Raw genomic sequence first — 18,187 nt, 5'->3', positions numbered from 1 at the left:
AGAGGGCTGGCTCTGGGTGGGGGGTCCTATTAGAAGCTGACCTTTCTCTGATGGGTTCCTTGTTTCCTTTCTTTTCCAGCTCAGCACCTGGCTCAGCCCTGGACCCCTACTCGCCCTGCAATAAAAACTGTGAATGCCAAACCGACTCCTTCACTCCAGTGTGCGGAGCAGATGGCATCACCTACCTGTCTGCCTGCTTTGCTGGCTGCAACAGCACGGTATCGGTGATTTTTCTAATGGGATGGGACAGGGCAGGGGACTCAGGTGGCCAAGTAGCTTAAAGCCCAAGGTCAAGGGCAAGAGTGGGCAGCCACACATGTTCCATCCTTTGTTCTCCTGCACTGTGACTTTTCCTCAGCCTCTGCCCTACTCTAGTGGAGGATCCTCCATCAGCAGGATGGGAGGACTGCCAAGCCATTCAGGCCTTCTTGCTAAATCAAATAGGTTGCCAAAAAGCATTATTGAGCAACTGAAAGTAAAAATTCAAAGGAAGCTGTATGTATGGAACCAGAGGAAAAGATTGTGGTTCAAGGCACTCACAAAAGGTGTCAATGGAACAGAATGACTGTACAGGTAGTGAGCTCCCCATCAACAGAAGTATGTAAAGAAAGGCTAGAAAACCATTTATCAGGGAAGACCTCTTCCAAACCTGAGACTGTCTGATACTAATTCAACCTCCTCCCTATTCAGTTCCTTTTGCCCTTTTCTTCCCAACTAGATGCCTCCTACCTTTTTTCATCTTCCCACTATACTTTTTTTTGGCTTTTTCGTCCTTATCCCCTGCTTGGACTAGTGTAGTAGTTGCCTAACTGGCCTCACAGCTCAGGATGGCCCCCTTATGGTCGCTGCAAATGACCCTTTCTAATGCTACTCTATCAACTAGAAGATCTAGACATTGAACTGGGTTTGTATGTGTCTTCAGTGCGTGTCTATCCTCAGTCATTCTCTCCAACTGTACCTCCTTTCAGCTTTCCCCACACAACAGGTATCTTTTCATACTTCTTCCTCCGTGGATAACTCCTACTCACCTGTCAGTACCCTATTCAAATGCCCCCTCCTCTGTGAACCATCCCTTCCCTCCTTTATCTTTGGGGTTCTTGCCTCTGCAGTCTTGGTACCTCTTTCTCCTAGAGGCACTTGTCTCATTTCACTGCAGTGATCTGCTAACACCATTTGTCTTCTGCTCTGATCTGTGAGCTTCATGAGCCAGGGCTGGCACCCAGAAGTGCTCCATAAATGTCCCAGAAGGCATAGATGAAAAGGAAGGTAAGAAGAAGGCTGAGTGGCTGCTTTCAAGGAATTTAGAGTTGAAATCATTTGTTTCTTCCATCTCCCACATCCTGCATCTTTTGGGAATAGTAGTTTCTCTGAAAGAAGAAAAATTGATCCTTTATTTTCATTTCCAAAAGTTTCATTTTTCCTTGCTTTTAACATTTAGATTCCTGGCCAGTCACTAACATTTTTCTATAGAGAAAATAAATCACTGTCGGGGGGCGAATAGGGACGAACTGATTTTTTAAATTAGATGATAAAGCAGTTTCTTTTTGTGGGTGGAAATGAATTTTTTAAAAGGGACGAGGCCTTGAGAATGGTTTAAATAAAAATACAAGCCATTATTTTTCATGGCAACAATTTTCATTAACATTTTAATATCCAAAAAGTTATATTATAAATCAGTTTGAGTTATTGTCCTGTGATAAGAATTAAATTGACTCAGTATAGGCTAGTGTCCTAAGACCAAACGAGTCTCTATTCCAGAGCATTCTCTGACCAAAACATTGTTTTAAAAGTTGCATTTCCCCTGATCTTGCATGTACAAGAGTCTTATTGAATGAGAGCCCAGCCAGGCCCGTGTAGCTTCCAGCAAGCTGTAACAGCAAGCCGTGGAATGCAGTTACCGGATGGCGAGCTGCTCCGTTTCCCTCTGGACATATCATTTATTCCCAGACACCTGCCTTTTCTTCACATTCCTGGAGGCCTCACATTGTCTACTGGGGTGCAGGCAAAGCAGGGAGCTTATTCCCCTGCAATTACAAGGCAGAGATTGAGAAAGCCCCGGGCCCCAGGACTAGGGTAGGAATAACATTCCTTCCCCGTTGAGACAGATCTCTGGCTTCCAACATGTGGATGAGGGATCTGGGGACACAGAGCCACACGTATCCTGGAAAGGGGCCCTTGTGACAGTCCAGCCTTAAAAACAACCACAACCATAAAAGTTGCAACAGCAGCAAGCTTCTTCAAGAGCCTGTATGGGCCTTCCACGTGTCACTCATGGCCCATGGCGGCTTGGCCCAGAGTCAAAGGAATCTCAGGCCACCATCCAAAAATGAGCAAAAAGCAATTTCAGTCTTTTAAATCTCTGCCTCAGTATTTTGAGACAATGCCAAATGGTGGATTATATTTTTGGTCATTCACTCCCTCCTTCTCTCCCTCTTTCCTTCTTGTCTCCAAGCTCTCAAACAGACTCTTCTACAAGCTAGAGGCTTCCTCCTCTCTCTTTCCCCTTTCCCGTTTTCATATTCATTCCTTCACCATCCACTGGAGTCCTCTGCCTTTCCCAGCGTGAATCCAGCCATTCTTCCACCTATACATACCCTCAGCCCCACAGACATCAGCTCACTAATCCTCACGACAACCTTGGAAGGAGATGTTACTTTTATTCCCTGATGACAGATCAGTCACTTGCCTGAGGTCACGCAGTAGAATATGGTGGAGCTGGCACTGGACCGTAGGGTCTGTGCAACGCCAAGCCCAGTGTCTTCCTCTGACTCTGCGACTTCCCTGTTTAGGATTTCCACGGTTTTTCCTACCTGAAAGAACCTGTTCATGTGTACACTTCACAGTCAGGACATTCTGCCTTCACAGTCTGGTCCTGGCTACCTCTCTGACCTCAGCCTCCCCTCTCCTTCCACCTCTTGAAGAAGCACTTGCTTTGTGGAGCTTTGTGGGGTTCTCCCGACACACCCAGCTCTCCCTTGGCTGTGGCCTTTGTACATGCTGTTCTTTTTATCAGGGATAGTCTTCCTGTCTAAGCCCTTCACAGGCATAACACCTCCTTATGCATCAGGGCTCAGCCTCTCCTTCTCCGTCACTGAGAAGCCTCCTCCCACCTCGTCGCTTCCTCCAGGACTGCATTAGCAGAGTCCCCCAGCACCTACTCCCTCCTAGCAAGGCTTTTACCTCACCTGATCAAATGGCTCGTTTACTCCTGCATCGCCCTCACTAGGCTCCAGCATCCAGGGGTGGGGCTCTGTTGTGGACCCTTGCATTCCCAGTACCAGCCATCACGCTGGATAAAGGCCCCAGACTTCCTGAATGCCCAGCCAGAGACCCTGTGCTGACCTCAGAGTCCCAGGGAGCCACGGGCTCTAATATCACTCTCTTGAATAGCAATTGGCAGGCGGGTAGGTTGGCTGGTGCAGATTTCAATACTAAAGAGCCCATCCTTACTCATCTCTCACCACTTAGAGCTTCCATCACGACTTGTGAAAATTCCCTATAACTCGATTAAATGTGAATAAGTCATGCATCAAATAATTCTGATTCTAAGGAAATCTGGTTAGCGTTAGCATTTTCCTGATATTAGACTTTCCTTCCTGCCCTGGTTTGGGCTTTGTTTTTTATTTTCTTATTTCATATCTCCTGGAGTGATAGCAATGGAAGTTTCCAGGATTGTATTTAATATGCGATTTCTAATTCTCCTCCTTGCATATGACCAAGAGGGGTGACAAAAAAGATTGCCGGTTAATTTTGTAAGCTTCCTTTGGCATGAATATATTGTCCAGATTGTTTCTGTACCTTTCACTCTCAGAAGTAATTATTCCAACAGAAAGGGTGTTGGTATGCTGCTGACTGACTGCTGGAAGTTGTATCATTTTGATGTGCAGAATAATTGACTAAAAAAAAGCTTATATCAGCCACCATAAAATGCTGAAAGTCAACACAAGTCCAGCACAGCAGTTTGTAGGGGACTAATGATAGACAGCTAATCTATCCCCCCATCCAGGCAACAGACACTCATCGAGCACCTGTTTGAGCTGAGCCCCGAGTGGGTTCTATGGAGGGGAGGGAATGGCCGCATTATGGACGCCTGCAGGGAGCTCGTCATTCAGTATCACGGGTCTCAGTCCTGGCTGCACATTAGAATCATGTGGGAGCTTTAAAATATGAGGCCTGATCCCCATCCTCAGAGATTCTAGAGTAGGGTCCAAGCATCAGTGTTTTTTAAAGCCCCCCAAGTGTTTTTGGTATGTAACCAAGGCTGAGAACCACTGTTCTAGTACAGTTTCTCAACCTTGGCACTGTTGACATCTTGGTCTGCATCATTCTTGGTTGTGGGAACTGTCCTGTGGAGTGTAGGATGTTGAGCAGCATCCCTGGGCTCTGCCCACCAGATGCCAGTAGCAGCCTCCTCCTCGTTGGTGAAACTACCAATGTCTCCAGATATTTCCATAGGTCCCTGTGGAGGGCAGAATCCCTCCTAGTGAGAACCACTGCTCTAGTAGAAGGGATGAGTTCTTAAAATTTTTTCTTTCTAGAAGCAGGTCAGCATCTGAGCTGACACCAAGCATTCCTCCCTCCATTTTCTTTTCCCTCTCACTTATTGTGTTCACCCACTGTAGAAACAAGGTGGAGATTAGAGGTGCGGTGTCAGGATATGACAGCAGAAGAAAGAAACTGATTGCTTACATGCTATATCTGCCCTGCAGATGCAGTTCCTGTGCCCTGACCCAAGGTTTAATAGTCTGGGCATTTCATATACAAATCTGGATTTCTGGCCTCTGTAAAAGTTAGATGATGACTAACAGGGTACCTGCACCCCAATAGGGCAGCATTCGTCTGGAGCGGAGAAGTGGCTGATCCTTTAGACAAGACATTTGATCTCCACTTAGCCACAGTCCCCACCACTGGCCACCCCTTACACCTGGACCATTTTTCTTATCTGTTTCCTGTCTGGCCCCCAAAGGTTTGGAGTTTGCAAACTCTTTCGTATAGGCTGGCCCCATTTGCCAGAACTGATTTAAAGTCGGTTCTCATGCTGGTGATGGCTTGTCAGAAGGGAGATGTGAATATTCTGAAATCAGGCTCTACTGGGCTATATATCCCTATATAACTCAGGCCCTGGGCTGTGCATTAGAAATAAGAGATGAATAAGGTAAGGAGCTCATGTTTACTGTGAGATGAGATGTGATGTGTTAATAGAGTAATGTACAAGGGAACACCCCGGAGCAGCAGCTAAGCTGGCATTATATGTTACAGTATGTGTTGTGAAAACAACACATTATAAAACAATATACAGTGTAGATTGTGATCCCTTTTAGTAAAGAAAATGAAAAACCTAAATATTTATATATCTTTGCATGGAAAAAGATTGGAAGGATATGTAGCCAACTGTTCATAGAACATTATCTCTAGCCAGGGACTGAAAAATTAATTTTTACGTATTTCTTTATATTTTTCTGTGTATTTCTAAATTGTCTAAAATGAACATGCATCCCTTTTCCAATAAGGAAAAATGTTTTTTATTAAGAAAAAATCTGGCATGAAAGTTTAGGTGGTTACATTCCAATAGAAAGAAACAGGTATGTAGAGAAATTAGTGAACTTGCAATGTCATGCCTGCTTGGGCAGGAATTGGTTCAGGGCAGGGTGGGGCTGGAAGGAGGGAGTGTGGACATTTTTCCCCAGAGGAGGAGCAGGGGCAGGGCTGGACCTTCATCGTGAAGGATGAGTGGGTATTTGCCTGGTGGATGGGCGTGGAAGGCCATTCCAGCATGGAATGGGTGTGGTGGGGAGGCTTGAACCTCATGACATGGGCAAGGACTTGGTGTCGAGTAGGGAATGAGAAAGCTAGAGGGAGAGACCTATGGGCCTGCTGTTCCTGCTGAGCTGCAGCCGCACCCTTCCCCTTCCATGCTCTGCCCACCACTTCCTACCTGAGACGGCTGGAGCCAACAGCGAGCCTTGCAGCTCTCCCGAAGAACAACCCCCTTCTTCCCTTTTGGCAGGAGATAATTAAGGCTCTGACAGTCTGACAGGATGTGCTCTGGCTCGTGCGTTACAGGTTATGGAGGTGAAAGGTAGAAGGAGGTCTTGCTTTCATCTCAGAATTTTTCTCCCTGGCCGTTATCCTTCAGCCAGTGACCCTGCAAGGGAACCTAAGAGCACGTTTCTTCTTGTAGGTTTTCAGTATCCCCTTTGCTTTGAGGCATGTGGATTGCCAGCAGTGCTCTTTGTGATGAGCTCTGAGGTCTCTGCCTGGAAATACCAGCTTGGGTTGGGCCAATGAGGTGAAGAGATTCTAAGCTACAAGAAGACAATAATAAATGACAGGAGAATGTCTGAGGAACTTCACTGAATCATGAAAGAATCCATAAATGTGCAGGACACATAGGAGTCTGTTGTCATTCGAAGGAAAATGTCCCAGTCTATTGTGGTGTCACCAGTCCTGCGCCATCTCAGTTATTAGGATGTCACACACAAAGGATTGAAGATGGAGCAGGCAAAAAGCAGGACAGAACACTGCGGGCATTAGCACGCTTGCTGGCTAACCCCCTTTCTGAACTACAGGACTAGGGCTGACATGTCATAGAAACTGTCATTTCTGCCTGGTAAGTGAATGGTGATAGAAAGGAAAACAAAAACAGTATTCCCAAATATTGGGAGTGGCTCTCTACCTTGCAAGTTTTCACAGTAGGCTCTTAATACAAATAATTTCATCACCCGGCCCCTTGGAAAAGTAATCTTTCAACCTAGAAATTAGTTTTATTTGTACAATTAATAGAAATTGATCCATCGGTATTGAATGTGGGGGGGGGAATTACTTTATTTGCCAGTATTTTTAAAACACTGCTGACGAGTATTTCGTTCTTATAATATGAGCTGTCAAAACAGCATGCTTATGATTTCCTTCATCAGTAGAAAACAAATCCAAGATTCCAGAGTAATTTTTCTATTTTTATGATCTCCAGCTTTATTGTAATTATTTATCCCCATCATTGTATGTGAATAGAAACGTTCCTCAATTTAAATTAATGACTGAGTGTGGAACAGGAGTATAATTTTCCTTGACTGTGCTATTCTTTCATTGATTTCTTCTTTATTTTTTAACGTTCTGGAGTTCTAAATTTTCTTAATAGATGATACATTTGTATGGTTCAAAACTCAAAAAGTATAAGAGGAGGGAGTGGGAAATCTCCCTTTCATCTCTGTCTCCTGCTCACCCACTTCTCAACCCACCGCTCTGCCAAATAGGTGATCACTATCATTAGTTTCTTGTATATCCTTCTGGATTTTCCTAATGCACGTGTAAGGCCTTATTCTGTACCTTGTTGCTTGTAGTTTTTTGTTGTTAATAATTTGTTTTGTAGTTGTTTCCATATTGGTACATAAAAAGCACTCTCATACCTTTTTTATAGCTATATAACCTTCTATTGTTTGGACCTATTGGAATCTATTTAACCAATCCCTATTGATGGGCATTCAGATTGGTGTAAAACTTCAGCTCTTACAGGCAGCAATGTGACTCATACTGTACTTATGTCATTTTGTGCCTTGACAAATCTGTCTGTGGGATAAGTTCTTGTCGAATTTACAAGACAGTCTCACTCTGTCCTCCAGGTCACCACTGGTTCCAAAGCTTGTCAGGCCTGTTCCTCTGTGAGCACTGTGGTCTTCTGATTATAAACACGAGATATCAGGGTACACTTAATTCCAGTAAAGCTAGATCCTGCCACCCCCCATGTGATAGCAGGCAGAGAATTCAGCTCTCACAGAAGCAGTGGGCACTGCATCTCTCTCCAGAGAATGGCTGACTGGGCAGACATTCGTTTGAAACAGGCTTGGAAGATTAGACATTTGCCACATCGGGGATCGTAAACTGATCTCCCGGAGGCTGGTTCGCTTTCTTAATAGTGGTACATATTGGGGACTGCCCAGGAAAGCACTAGGGTGTCCCACTTCATTCAGGCCGTGGTATCTACAGGCAGTTTCTGTGTCCGTCTGCTTTTTGGTCTGGCCAGACAGGACCGACAGGGTGAGAATTAGAATCCCAGCGTCTATCCTCTCCTTAATTAAAGTGGATCGTTCTCTAATACTCAGATTATCTATTTTCAAACTTCCTACTGCTCAGCGTTTTTGCAGGTCTAGGGGTTCCCATTTAGTTGCCCAGTTAATATCAGCTGGAGGGCTGTCCCTCTGCTTCCTTTTCATCTAGGATAGTACCATGAAACCCCATTGGTGGAAAGTCGTCTCTTCCGATTATGCACCCTGGGAAAGATGAAACTGTATGGCTCTTCCCACCACACTCGGACATCTGTGTGGAAGTTTCTTCCCTGACAAACACCTTATGCACCCAGAGTACCTACAGCTCCTTTCGCACGATGCCCAGGGCCGTCTGTGCTCTCTTGTGTCACCTAAGCCAAATAAAGGATGTTCCCTGTCCTTTGCCATATGACTACAGGCTAGTGCTTTTCCTCAGATTCCCTGCTGGAAGGGTCCCAGGAATGTCCCAGCCTGTCCCCCAGGCCACAGGACTGCCCAGTGGTTCCTGTTCATTGTGTCAGATGGGCTCTTCTAACAGGAAAGGAGACCCCTCAAGTGCCTGCTCAGATCATGCTGGCTTACCTCCTCCCCAACCTCTTTCATGGCTTTTCTCAAATTAAATCTGAATAAATAAATGCAGATTTGCCTAGAACCTTTGGGGACCCATCCATTCTAGCGTTTCTCCTTGGCACCACCAGTGACTTCACTGGTCACGTGCCCGTTACTCGCTTCTCTTCCGGCGTTGATAACCCAACAGATGCCTCATTCCTGTCCAGTTGGCTAGGGCTGACCTGGCCGTTTTTGTCCCGTCCCCCTGCCTGGCTTGTGTGCTCGCAGGTGTCTCCCCTCTGTCTTGGCTGCAAATCCCACAGCGCTCAACCCTGCTGTCCACTCGCTCCGTTCACAGGATGTTGGCTTTGTGAACACATTCACCTCACCCAACCAGGCAGGGCTGCGTGATCACTGTGTTAGCCATAGTCTAAGGTGAAGACGTCTCATTTTTATCTCATTCCATTAGGGCCATGACCACACACCTAATCCAGAGTGGATCCATTTCAGAAGGGGTTTTCCACTTCCTAGAGCAGAGAGGAGCTCGGCGGTTTCTTATAGTAAATACAATGCATTCAAGCCATAGCCTAGGTATGGGGCAAAGGTCTAAGGCTAGGTGTAAGTACCAGGTACAGAAAACTTATTAAACTAAACAAAACTCACCAACCACATGGTTCCTTCACAGAGTTCTGGCTCTCATCACTCAGTTCTAGTATTCACATCCCATTCCTGAGAGGCTATGTGAGTCAGAACTCAGTTCCTGGGGTACTTGACTAAACAAGACCATAGCCATCCATGAGGGGCCTGGGCCTCGTTTATACCCGAGCACTCTGTGAGTGCTTGTGGTTCTAAGTTCCCAGTCCCAAATCTCTTTTCCTCACAGGCTACTGCAGGGGTCAAAGGGAGAGGCATGGGAGTGGTTTGAACTAGGGCAGGGTTTGAGAGAGATTTAGGATATGGTGAAATGAACTGGACTTGAGGGTTTATTCATTCTTTTGATAAACAGCTATTGGATTCCTGTTATGAGCCACGCCCTGTCCTCTAGGGCTGGGGATAAATTAGGGAGCAAAACCACAGTGGTCACTGTCCTCATTAGCCTTATAGGCATGAGGAAGATGGATTTGACGTAGGAGTAGGGGGAAGTCCAGAATTACCACCTGGTTTCTATAGAGTTAATAGGGTACCATTTCTAAGGCAAGAGATGTGGAGGGAAAGGAGATTGGGGCTGGGAGATGTGTATCTGTCAGGGTTCAGTCAAGAGAACAGCACCCACAAGTATTTTGGAAATACAAGGTTTAGTATAGGAATTAGAGCTTATGTGAACATGGAGGAGTTGGGGAATTAAGATCTGGAAGAAATGAGATAAAGGATCGGAGAACAGTTACTACATCACCAGAAATACCAGTTCAGGTGGGCAAGTCAGGGCTTGTGGTAAAATCCCAAGAAGCTGAGCTCATATGGCTGCTCAGGGGAGAATCTGGGGAACCATGCCAGCAGGCCTGCAGCCAAGTCAGTAGAGGTGGGCACGGGGCCTCTGTCATCAGCAGGGTGGGCAGAAAAAAGGGCCGATGCAAACAGATGCTAGGGCTGACTGGCACCTTTTGGGTACCTCCAAGTGTGTCAATCCCTGTGTCTGACCTGAAAGTAATGGCCTCCGCTTCACTTCTACCTTCTAAATCTCACCTATGTTCCCCTCCTGTCCAGCTCTCATCCATGCAGGGAAAGGAGTTCTGGGGAAATAGTTCCCAGCCTTAGATGGGCGGGTAGTGCCAAGATGACAGCAAAGAATCCAGCACAGGGCGTTTGCTCCTGGATTCAGTGTTGATATCTCAACATCCTCAGAGTCTTAGGACGGGACATACCAAGTGGGTCTGGAAGGGATATGGGCTACAGACTAAATTTAGGGGAGTCATCAGAAGGTACATAGATGATAAAACGAATGGCGTAGATTAGGGATGAGTGCAGAGTGCAAAGGGAAGAGAGTCCAGACCAGAGCCCTGAGGAGCACCAGCATTTTAAAGCAGGAAAGGGGAGAAGGTGCCAGCAATGAAGGTGGAAAAGGAGCAGCCGGTGAGGGAAGCAGGAAACCAGGAGAATGGAGCCATGGAAGCCGGGGGAGTGGTTCGCAGGCATGCGCCCCTGGGAGCTCCAGTAAGAGAGAAATGGATGGTGGAGTTGGTATGTGGAGGCCACGGGGGAGCTTAGCATGATCCGTTCATGCAGGTGGGGACGGAAGCCAGCTGGAGTGAGGTGAGAGCATGGCAGATGAGGAAATGGAGGTAGTGAGTGTAAACAGCTAGAAAAGTTTGGCTGTGAAGTCAGGCTGGGGGAGGGGGAGCAGTTTCCTCTCCCAGGCAGGGAAAGAAGTAGCATCTTAAGTTATAGTTGGGGAGAAGTCCTGCTTTCTAGTAAAGCAGAGGAAGATTCATTCACGTATGCGTCTTAAAACTATCTGCTGAGTTTCATCTACCATGTCTCAGTGTTGTGCTATGAGAGGATGCTCAGTCAAGTATGCCTAAGACACAGCGCTTATCCCAGGAGCACAAGGTCTCCTCTGGGAGCGTGGGGAAGTGTCTCTGCGGTGGGACGTGGAGCGGGTCCTCATAGAGGGAAGTGCTGTGCTTGGAGGGCCCCACAGAAGGGCACTGGGCTGGGAGGCCTGGCAGAGGTAGGAGATTTCAGCACTGGGTTTTGAAGAGCTAGGAAGTCTCGGCAGGCAGAGGTATGTGGAAAGGGGCAGAGGGGCAGGGCCTCAGCACCTTGCAGAGAATTACAGTCAACATCCCCGGGTGCTGTAATTGGCCATTTACACAAAGGCCCCTGCTCTGAGCAGACTGCTTAGAAAGAAGGGTCCAGCCCCACACAATGTCACCCCCTGCTTCCACGCCCAGGATAAGGGCCCCTGTTCAGGGCACAGCCATTCAGGGCGACTCTGTTGGAGGAGGCACATGAAGGCTTTGGACACCCCAGAAAGCATCCCATGTAGCTTTATGGGATAAGAAACCCCCCATCTATATGTTCTGTGGGGAAAGAAAAGAAGGGAGAGCGGGGAGGAAGAGGAGAGGAATGAGGATGAGGGGAGAGGGGCTGAGGAGAAACGTGAAGCCAAAAGGGATTTCTTTGACTCTCAGGAGGATTTACCTTGGCATGTGCTCTGAAAGCTGAGCCGTCCTGGAAAGAAAAGCAATGAATCATTTATGATTGTTTTCATTTTGTATTCATTAAAGGCCTCTGCACTATTATTATCGAACCGTAATTAGCTTGGCACTCGCTCGCTCGGCACTGCCTCTCCCAGCCCCTGCGCCTCCCTCTGCCATCAGAAATTCCTCGAACGAGCAAGAGCGAGGATGGTGCCTGGGAACACACCAGGGCGGCTGGGCAGGAATCCACCCAGAAGATCAAATGGAGTACAGTCGCTTTTCTTTCTCCTCTCTCATCATATATTAATAAATGTATCTTGTTGGGCTTTAGCTGGCTCCCCACGACCTGCTCTAATGCTCCCTGACTTCTCTTTCTCAGCCACTCGAAAACTTTCCCGTTAGCTCCCCTGTCTCGTGGCCCCACAAGCACGGGGACTTCGTGCGTGACAGTGCACATCCTTTGTTCCAAGTGCCACATTGGGCACCGAACCAGCAACAATATGCATTTACCTGATTTACTTCTTTTAATACACTTCGGTGTAATTATAACTGAATAAAAAAGAGGACAAATTGGCAAGTAATTACAATCTTAATTTGGCAATGTTTTATCATATTGTGGAAACGCAATTTCCTCTCTAATTATATTGAGGGGACACATTTGTCTACAGTACAGCTTATTGAGGGATTCTTGAGCATGGAAATGAAATACACAGGAGATGGGGAATCAGCTTTTCTCCCCATAAATATTCCTTTATTTGCATGTGTTTTCAGCCTCCTTAAAAAGCTAACTCGTTTATTCAGGCCTAATTAATGGAACGTTGCAGAATGCATAATGAGGCTGTGACAGCTCCAGCTGATGGATGGCTTCAGATTTGGAAACTGGAGATAACCCCAGTTAAAAGGGCTGAACGCTTCCCTTTCAGAATCTCACCGGCTGTGCGTGCCTCACGACTGTCCCGTCTGAAAATGCGACTGTGGTTCCCGGAAAATGCCCCAGTCCTGGGTGCCAAGAGGCCTTCCTCACCTTCCTGTGCGTGATGTGTGTCTGCAGCATGATCGGGGCAATGGCACAGACACCCTCAGTCATCATCCTTATCAGGTAAGCTTAGCCTCAGGGATGTGAGAGCCAGCCTCCCTCTCCCCCGTCCCACTGTGTCTGCAGTTCTGGAAAGCAGAACTTCAGGTACTATGTGAGCCTTACAAGCCAGGCTCCCTAGGCTGATAGGAATCAGTTACATTTGATAGAGACCTCACACCAAGATTAGAAAGCAGGGCCCAAGGGAGAAGAGTACACTTTCAAGTCTTCCCAAGAATAGACTCTGCAGGTGATTGTGAAAGGGACTGTGGTCCTGCATTGATTTTTGCAGAGAACGGTGTTGTTGGAGTAAAATGAAAATGACATTAGACCGGCCAAGTCCCCATGTCCAGCCCCTACCCGGCCACAATTAGCCATATGACCTGGGGCACATTTTCCCTGGGACGTGTTGCTGAATCTGGAACTGGGGGTGATGTCATTGGTCCTGCCTGCCTCCTGCAGGGTGTGGGCCCCTCTGAGACCATGTGTGTGTAAACGCCGTGGAGATGTGAGGGGTTATTGAGGAGGGTGTAACACTGTGCCGAGTGACTCAAGAAGGCGAGCAGTGACTGCTCTTGTACAAATAGATAGTTGGAGAGAGCGCGGCCCATAATTCTGTGGTTCCTTGAACTGGGGGCAGGTGAGGTGCCTCAAAGGTGAATTATTGAGTAATATTCTGAGTCACTCGTACATTTGCAGAGGTATCTAGATTTGTGTGAGGAACCTAGAAGGTATCCATCTGAACCAGAGGAAGTGACACCAGACAGACAGACCCACGTTCCTGGGATGCACTTCAATCCCATTCAATCCCAAGAGCTGGGAATGAAAGTAGGAATGAAATGCTTGGATGTGACCTGTACAAACGCACATCACCACTGCTTTATCCCGCTTCTCTTTTCTCGCTGTGCCTCGTGCCTAGCACATTTCTGCGTCTTTGTTATGAATTCTGAGGAGGAGGATTTAAGCGGAGTACTTTTGTTATCCAGAAGGTCATTAGCAAAGCCTTGTTAACATGTAGAAGCATTAAGGGTACAGTAGCAAATTGCCATTTTATACTTACTGTATTTGAAAAATAAATTTTAAAAATTCACACCCAGTGCTTGCAAGGCTGTAGCGAAAGCGGTAAAATCACATGTTGCTGGCGGCATTGAAAAGTATATCGCTCTTTTCAAAAAAGCAATAATGGCAACGTGAATCAGGAGTCATAAAAACGTTCAGATTTTTTATGCGGTAACTCTGCTCTTGCCACTTAAGAAAATACTTCTCTACAAGAAAAAAAGCTCAATGCAGACAGATTTTTATTACAATGTTAACTATAATAGCAGAAAAACCTGAATTGGAATAGTGAGTTAAATTACAGTACCACAGTTCAGTGGAATAATGAAAATTCTTAAGAATCTGAAAAGTGTTTATGAAATGAATTTTTGAATTTAAATTATATGTGGAGGATGATTATATATAATATGCATATGGACAAAACCATCAGATCTCAGGTATGGGTTTGAAGCTGTGATGGCTGCATTATGGGTGGTTTGTTTTTCATTATTAGAAATTCCCATGAAGTTATATTGTGCTATTCACACACAAAAGGCACCAAGAAGCTGGAAAAGTGACCCTCACAACCATTAGCAATGACCCGTCCTCTTTTTTCTCCCATGATTCCTCTGCAAAAACCCAGCTCGGTAGTGGTGACTGGCAGACCAAACACAGAAAGTTGGCTGAAATGTAAATCACTTCCAATTCTCAGCTTGGTAAATAGCTCTTGCAGATTTTCAGGAAACATTTGATTCCCTTTCAATGGATCAGCAACAGATGGCCTGAGTGACCTAGGCTGGGCCTCGTCTACCTCATAGCTGTATGCTCCGCTGGGCCTGCTGGAGCACATGCTCACACGTGCCTTTCGAGAGGGCCAGGGTAGTACCTTATTCCGTCACCATCCCAGTCCAACTTGTCGTCACAGGTGTTCCAGGCAGGCACAAGGGCACAGACAGTCTGGGCCACAGCCCAGATGTGCAGCAGCCCTTGCCCTGTCCCAGAGCAACGGACCCTTCTCACTCTCATGCCAGACAGGAGCATACCTGCCAGCAACAGTGCTCAGAAGGGCTGTAGACAAGGGGACGAGCTAGCACCCGCTGAGCCCCTGGTGTCACTGCTGGGCTCTCTTCTTAACTTCTTGTGTTTACATCTTTATTAGCATCGCCCATTTACAGAAGGGGAGACTGAGGCTCAGAGAGTGATTGAGCAGTGTTCTCAAGGTCATGCAGCTAGTAAGTTGTGGAGCTAAGGCTCCATCCCTGCCTTGCCTGGAACTTTCAATAACGTTCAGACCTGAGCCCTCCATTTCTCCACAACTAGATCTGAGAAGGATTGTTCCTCCTGTGGGAACCAGTTTCCCAACAGAATACGAAGGGGGATCTTAGCACCTTGCTCACTTTATTCCTAGAGACACGATAGCTAAAAGGAAATCAAATTTCAGGTGATAAATATTCTAGCTCATTATGCCAGTGGGTTTTCTTGAGAAGGAGAATTTGCCTGTATTTTTGTGTCTTTCAATTCAGTACCTTCAAATGGATGTGCAAAAACTGGAACCATGGAGCCAAAACTAACATAGAAAAACTTGGATTTTGTACATGCTCATTCTAAAGAGAACTGACCATTGTTTCTGTCCGGAAACACTGATCTCATCATTGGTGTCGTACAGGTGTCCGCCTTAATCGGCCAGAGAGTGGTCTCCCCGTCACTCAATGAAAGTCTTGACCTGCTGCCCTGGGATTACTTACCTATACTGCACTCTATAATTGAGAAGAAATGTTTAACATGTTTTCAGTTTTCCCTGAAAATCTCAAAAATAGGGCACATATTGTGAACACTGCATCCATGTCCTTTTGGTTCGACAGTGTCTTTGGCCTATACTATATCAAGAAGCCAAAGACATGCACATTTGAGGCTCAGACCAGGTGGTAGGTCATTGGATGGATGCTACTGGATGCTTGGATGAATGACCCCTGGGGTCATTTCAGAATATTATTCTAGCTACCAAGTCCATAGACAGGTTAAGTATCCTGTGTACTAGATATCCCACTGGACTTAGATATCCTTTTGTTAACTTTGTTTCTAACATTTATTTTCTACAGATGATTGCCTAGGTCCTCCCTGCATCACGTGGGTCTTCCTGGTCTTGCAACCACTCTGAAATGCTCCTGGTGTTTCCAAAGGCTCTGGACTGTCTCTAGGCCTAGCCAAGTCCTTCCAGGGGGCATAGTTGTGTGCATACCTCCCCATCTCCCCTAGAGACTCATGATGGGGATGGGATAAGAGGAAGTTTCTCTGCCGGTGGTGTTCAGGATTACCTGAAGCACACGTGCCTATGGTCCATCTAATCTCTCTCCTTTCTCATTCCTTCACCACCACACCAGAGATGGGGCCACCCCAGGTTATAAGTAGGAGACATCTACCCATCCATTCACCCACTTATACATTCACTCAACACGTGCTGTGTGCCAGACCCCGCACTAATGATAAATAAGGTGTGAGTAGTCCTTGGCCTCAAGGAGAGAAGACAAGCGTTGAATAAATACTAGTGTCAAGAGTAAGAGATTTTACAAAGGAGATCTGTTACCAGCTGTGAGGGCTCCTCTATCTAGAATCAGTCATCATTTCCAAACCCCTTTTACTGTCGCTCTCATCCTAAAAAATGTTATATACTCTGACAGTGTTCTAGAAAATATGTGAGAAGATCATTCTAAGGGACTGTTCTAGGTGAACCAAAGCCAGGGAGATTGAGTCAGTTCAAAACAAAGAACCGTGACTATATGAAGGTACCTTTCCAATTTAAAAGGTACTGAAACTGGATATAGATGGATTATTTCACAAGTGGTCCATCCAAGGTGTCAAACCATGCTAGTCTGGTTGATTTCACAAAATGACCCAAGAATGGCAAAGGTGTTCACGGTTCTGGCCTGCTTGTAAAGCATAAGGGGAATGGTCTTCCCAGTTGATGTTTCCCCCATACATGTGACCTCTCAACTTAAGATGCTTCCCTGTCCTGGCAAAAGCAAAATGCCTTTGAATGAACACTTTATGGACCAAATTTGTATTCCATCCTTTGAATGACAAGATTAGCTCCAGTTATTAAAAAACACTGTTAAATTCCTAAACTTATCTTGTCATTGCAGTTGTAGTTATTTTTCAGACTTCAGGCAGAGAAAGCAGACAAAAGAACCAAAACTGTTAATAATTTTCTAAAGAAGGGCTCTGATGGACAGCAGCACACGACTCTGGGGTCTGTTAATTGACGTGGAGTGATAAGAATCTTTTTTCCCCTCTTCACCTCTTGGTGTGTAGGACAGTCAGCCCGGAGCTCAAGTCTTACGCCCTGGGAGTTCTTTTTCTGCTCCTTCGTCTGTTGGGTACGTATTATCCTTTATTCCCTCAATAATGAATTGGATGCTTATGACCAGGTGAGTAAATATCAGTGAAATCCTCCCGTTTCCTCAGTTTCTCTCTTTTTTTTTTAAATGAAATTTAATTATTAGTAAACAAGAGAAACTTTAAGTCTGTAAATTTTGCTGATGGTTTAGACCTACACTCAGGCCCTCCCTGGATATCGCAGTTTTCATTTACATCAACTCTGTCTTCGTGCCACCCTGAGTTCTCATCGGCATAAGGAGGAAAAGTGATGGCACCAAAGGGAACAAAATTTGATAGTGTAGTTCAGCGCCGTCATTAAGCAACCCACGAGCAGCTTGCGAAACACTTTATTTATGGGGCCGCCAGCTGGGAGAGGGAGGCGTTCCCACAATGCCTCGCAAATGGAAACTTTGCACCCTTTAAATTTTTAGAAGCTGACTTAGTTTCTTTAACTTGGGTTTCCGGGATGGGGCAGATGTGACCTCCATGTTACAGAGCCTACATTCCAAGGTTTGGTACAGATAGAAGGAATTAAGTCTAACCCTCTCATTTTGAAGATGGGAAAACAGAGGATGAGAACAGCCCACCATTTTGCCAGGGTCCTGGGACCAGCTGAGGTGAAGCTGGAAAGGCCAACCAGGTAACCTGGTTCCCAGCAGTGCCCCACGTCTCCCTCTAGACCACACTGTTGCTTTATAAACATCCCTTTGTCAAGGCCAAGATCAAGATAGGATAACCTTTTTTTTCTTGAATAATAGGGCAGTGGTCGTCTTTAATGGACATTAAACGGTAAATGTGGAAAGGGAAATAATCATGGCCTGTATTTTCAGAGTAAAAATAAAATTCCTCATTCCAAGTATATAACCATGGATGAGCACAAAGAATTAACTATAGAAATGTTTATAAAAACATTTGTAAAAGTGAAAAATTGGCAACAACCCAAATGTCCAATAGCAGGGAATTAGTTAAAT

At 45.9% G+C, this 18,187-nt stretch overlaps 1 protein-coding gene across 2 annotated transcripts in view; it reads left to right on the top strand.

Annotated features, from left to right (window-relative positions):
* The window catches only part of SLCO3A1 (solute carrier organic anion transporter family member 3A1), a 294,020-nt gene that overhangs the window by 255,426 nt on the left and 20,407 nt on the right, over positions 1–18,187 (top strand). For both annotated transcript variants that reach the window (XM_004431917.3, XM_004431916.3), the window contains exons 7-9: positions 80–218; positions 12,655–12,830; positions 17,151–17,215. In XM_004431917.3, coding sequence (XP_004431974.1) covers positions 80–218; positions 12,655–12,830; positions 17,151–17,215 — 380 coding nt within the window. The remainder of the gene's footprint in view (positions 1–79; positions 219–12,654; positions 12,831–17,150; positions 17,216–18,187) is intronic.

Source organism: Ceratotherium simum, chromosome 3, assembly GCF_057802395.1.
Source record: "Ceratotherium simum simum isolate JZ-2026a chromosome 3, ASM5780239v1, whole genome shotgun sequence".
Taxonomy (NCBI): domain Eukaryota; kingdom Metazoa; phylum Chordata; class Mammalia; order Perissodactyla; family Rhinocerotidae; genus Ceratotherium; species Ceratotherium simum.
Note: the sequence above shows the minus strand (reverse complement) of the source record. Positions and strands in the feature narration are given on the sequence as shown.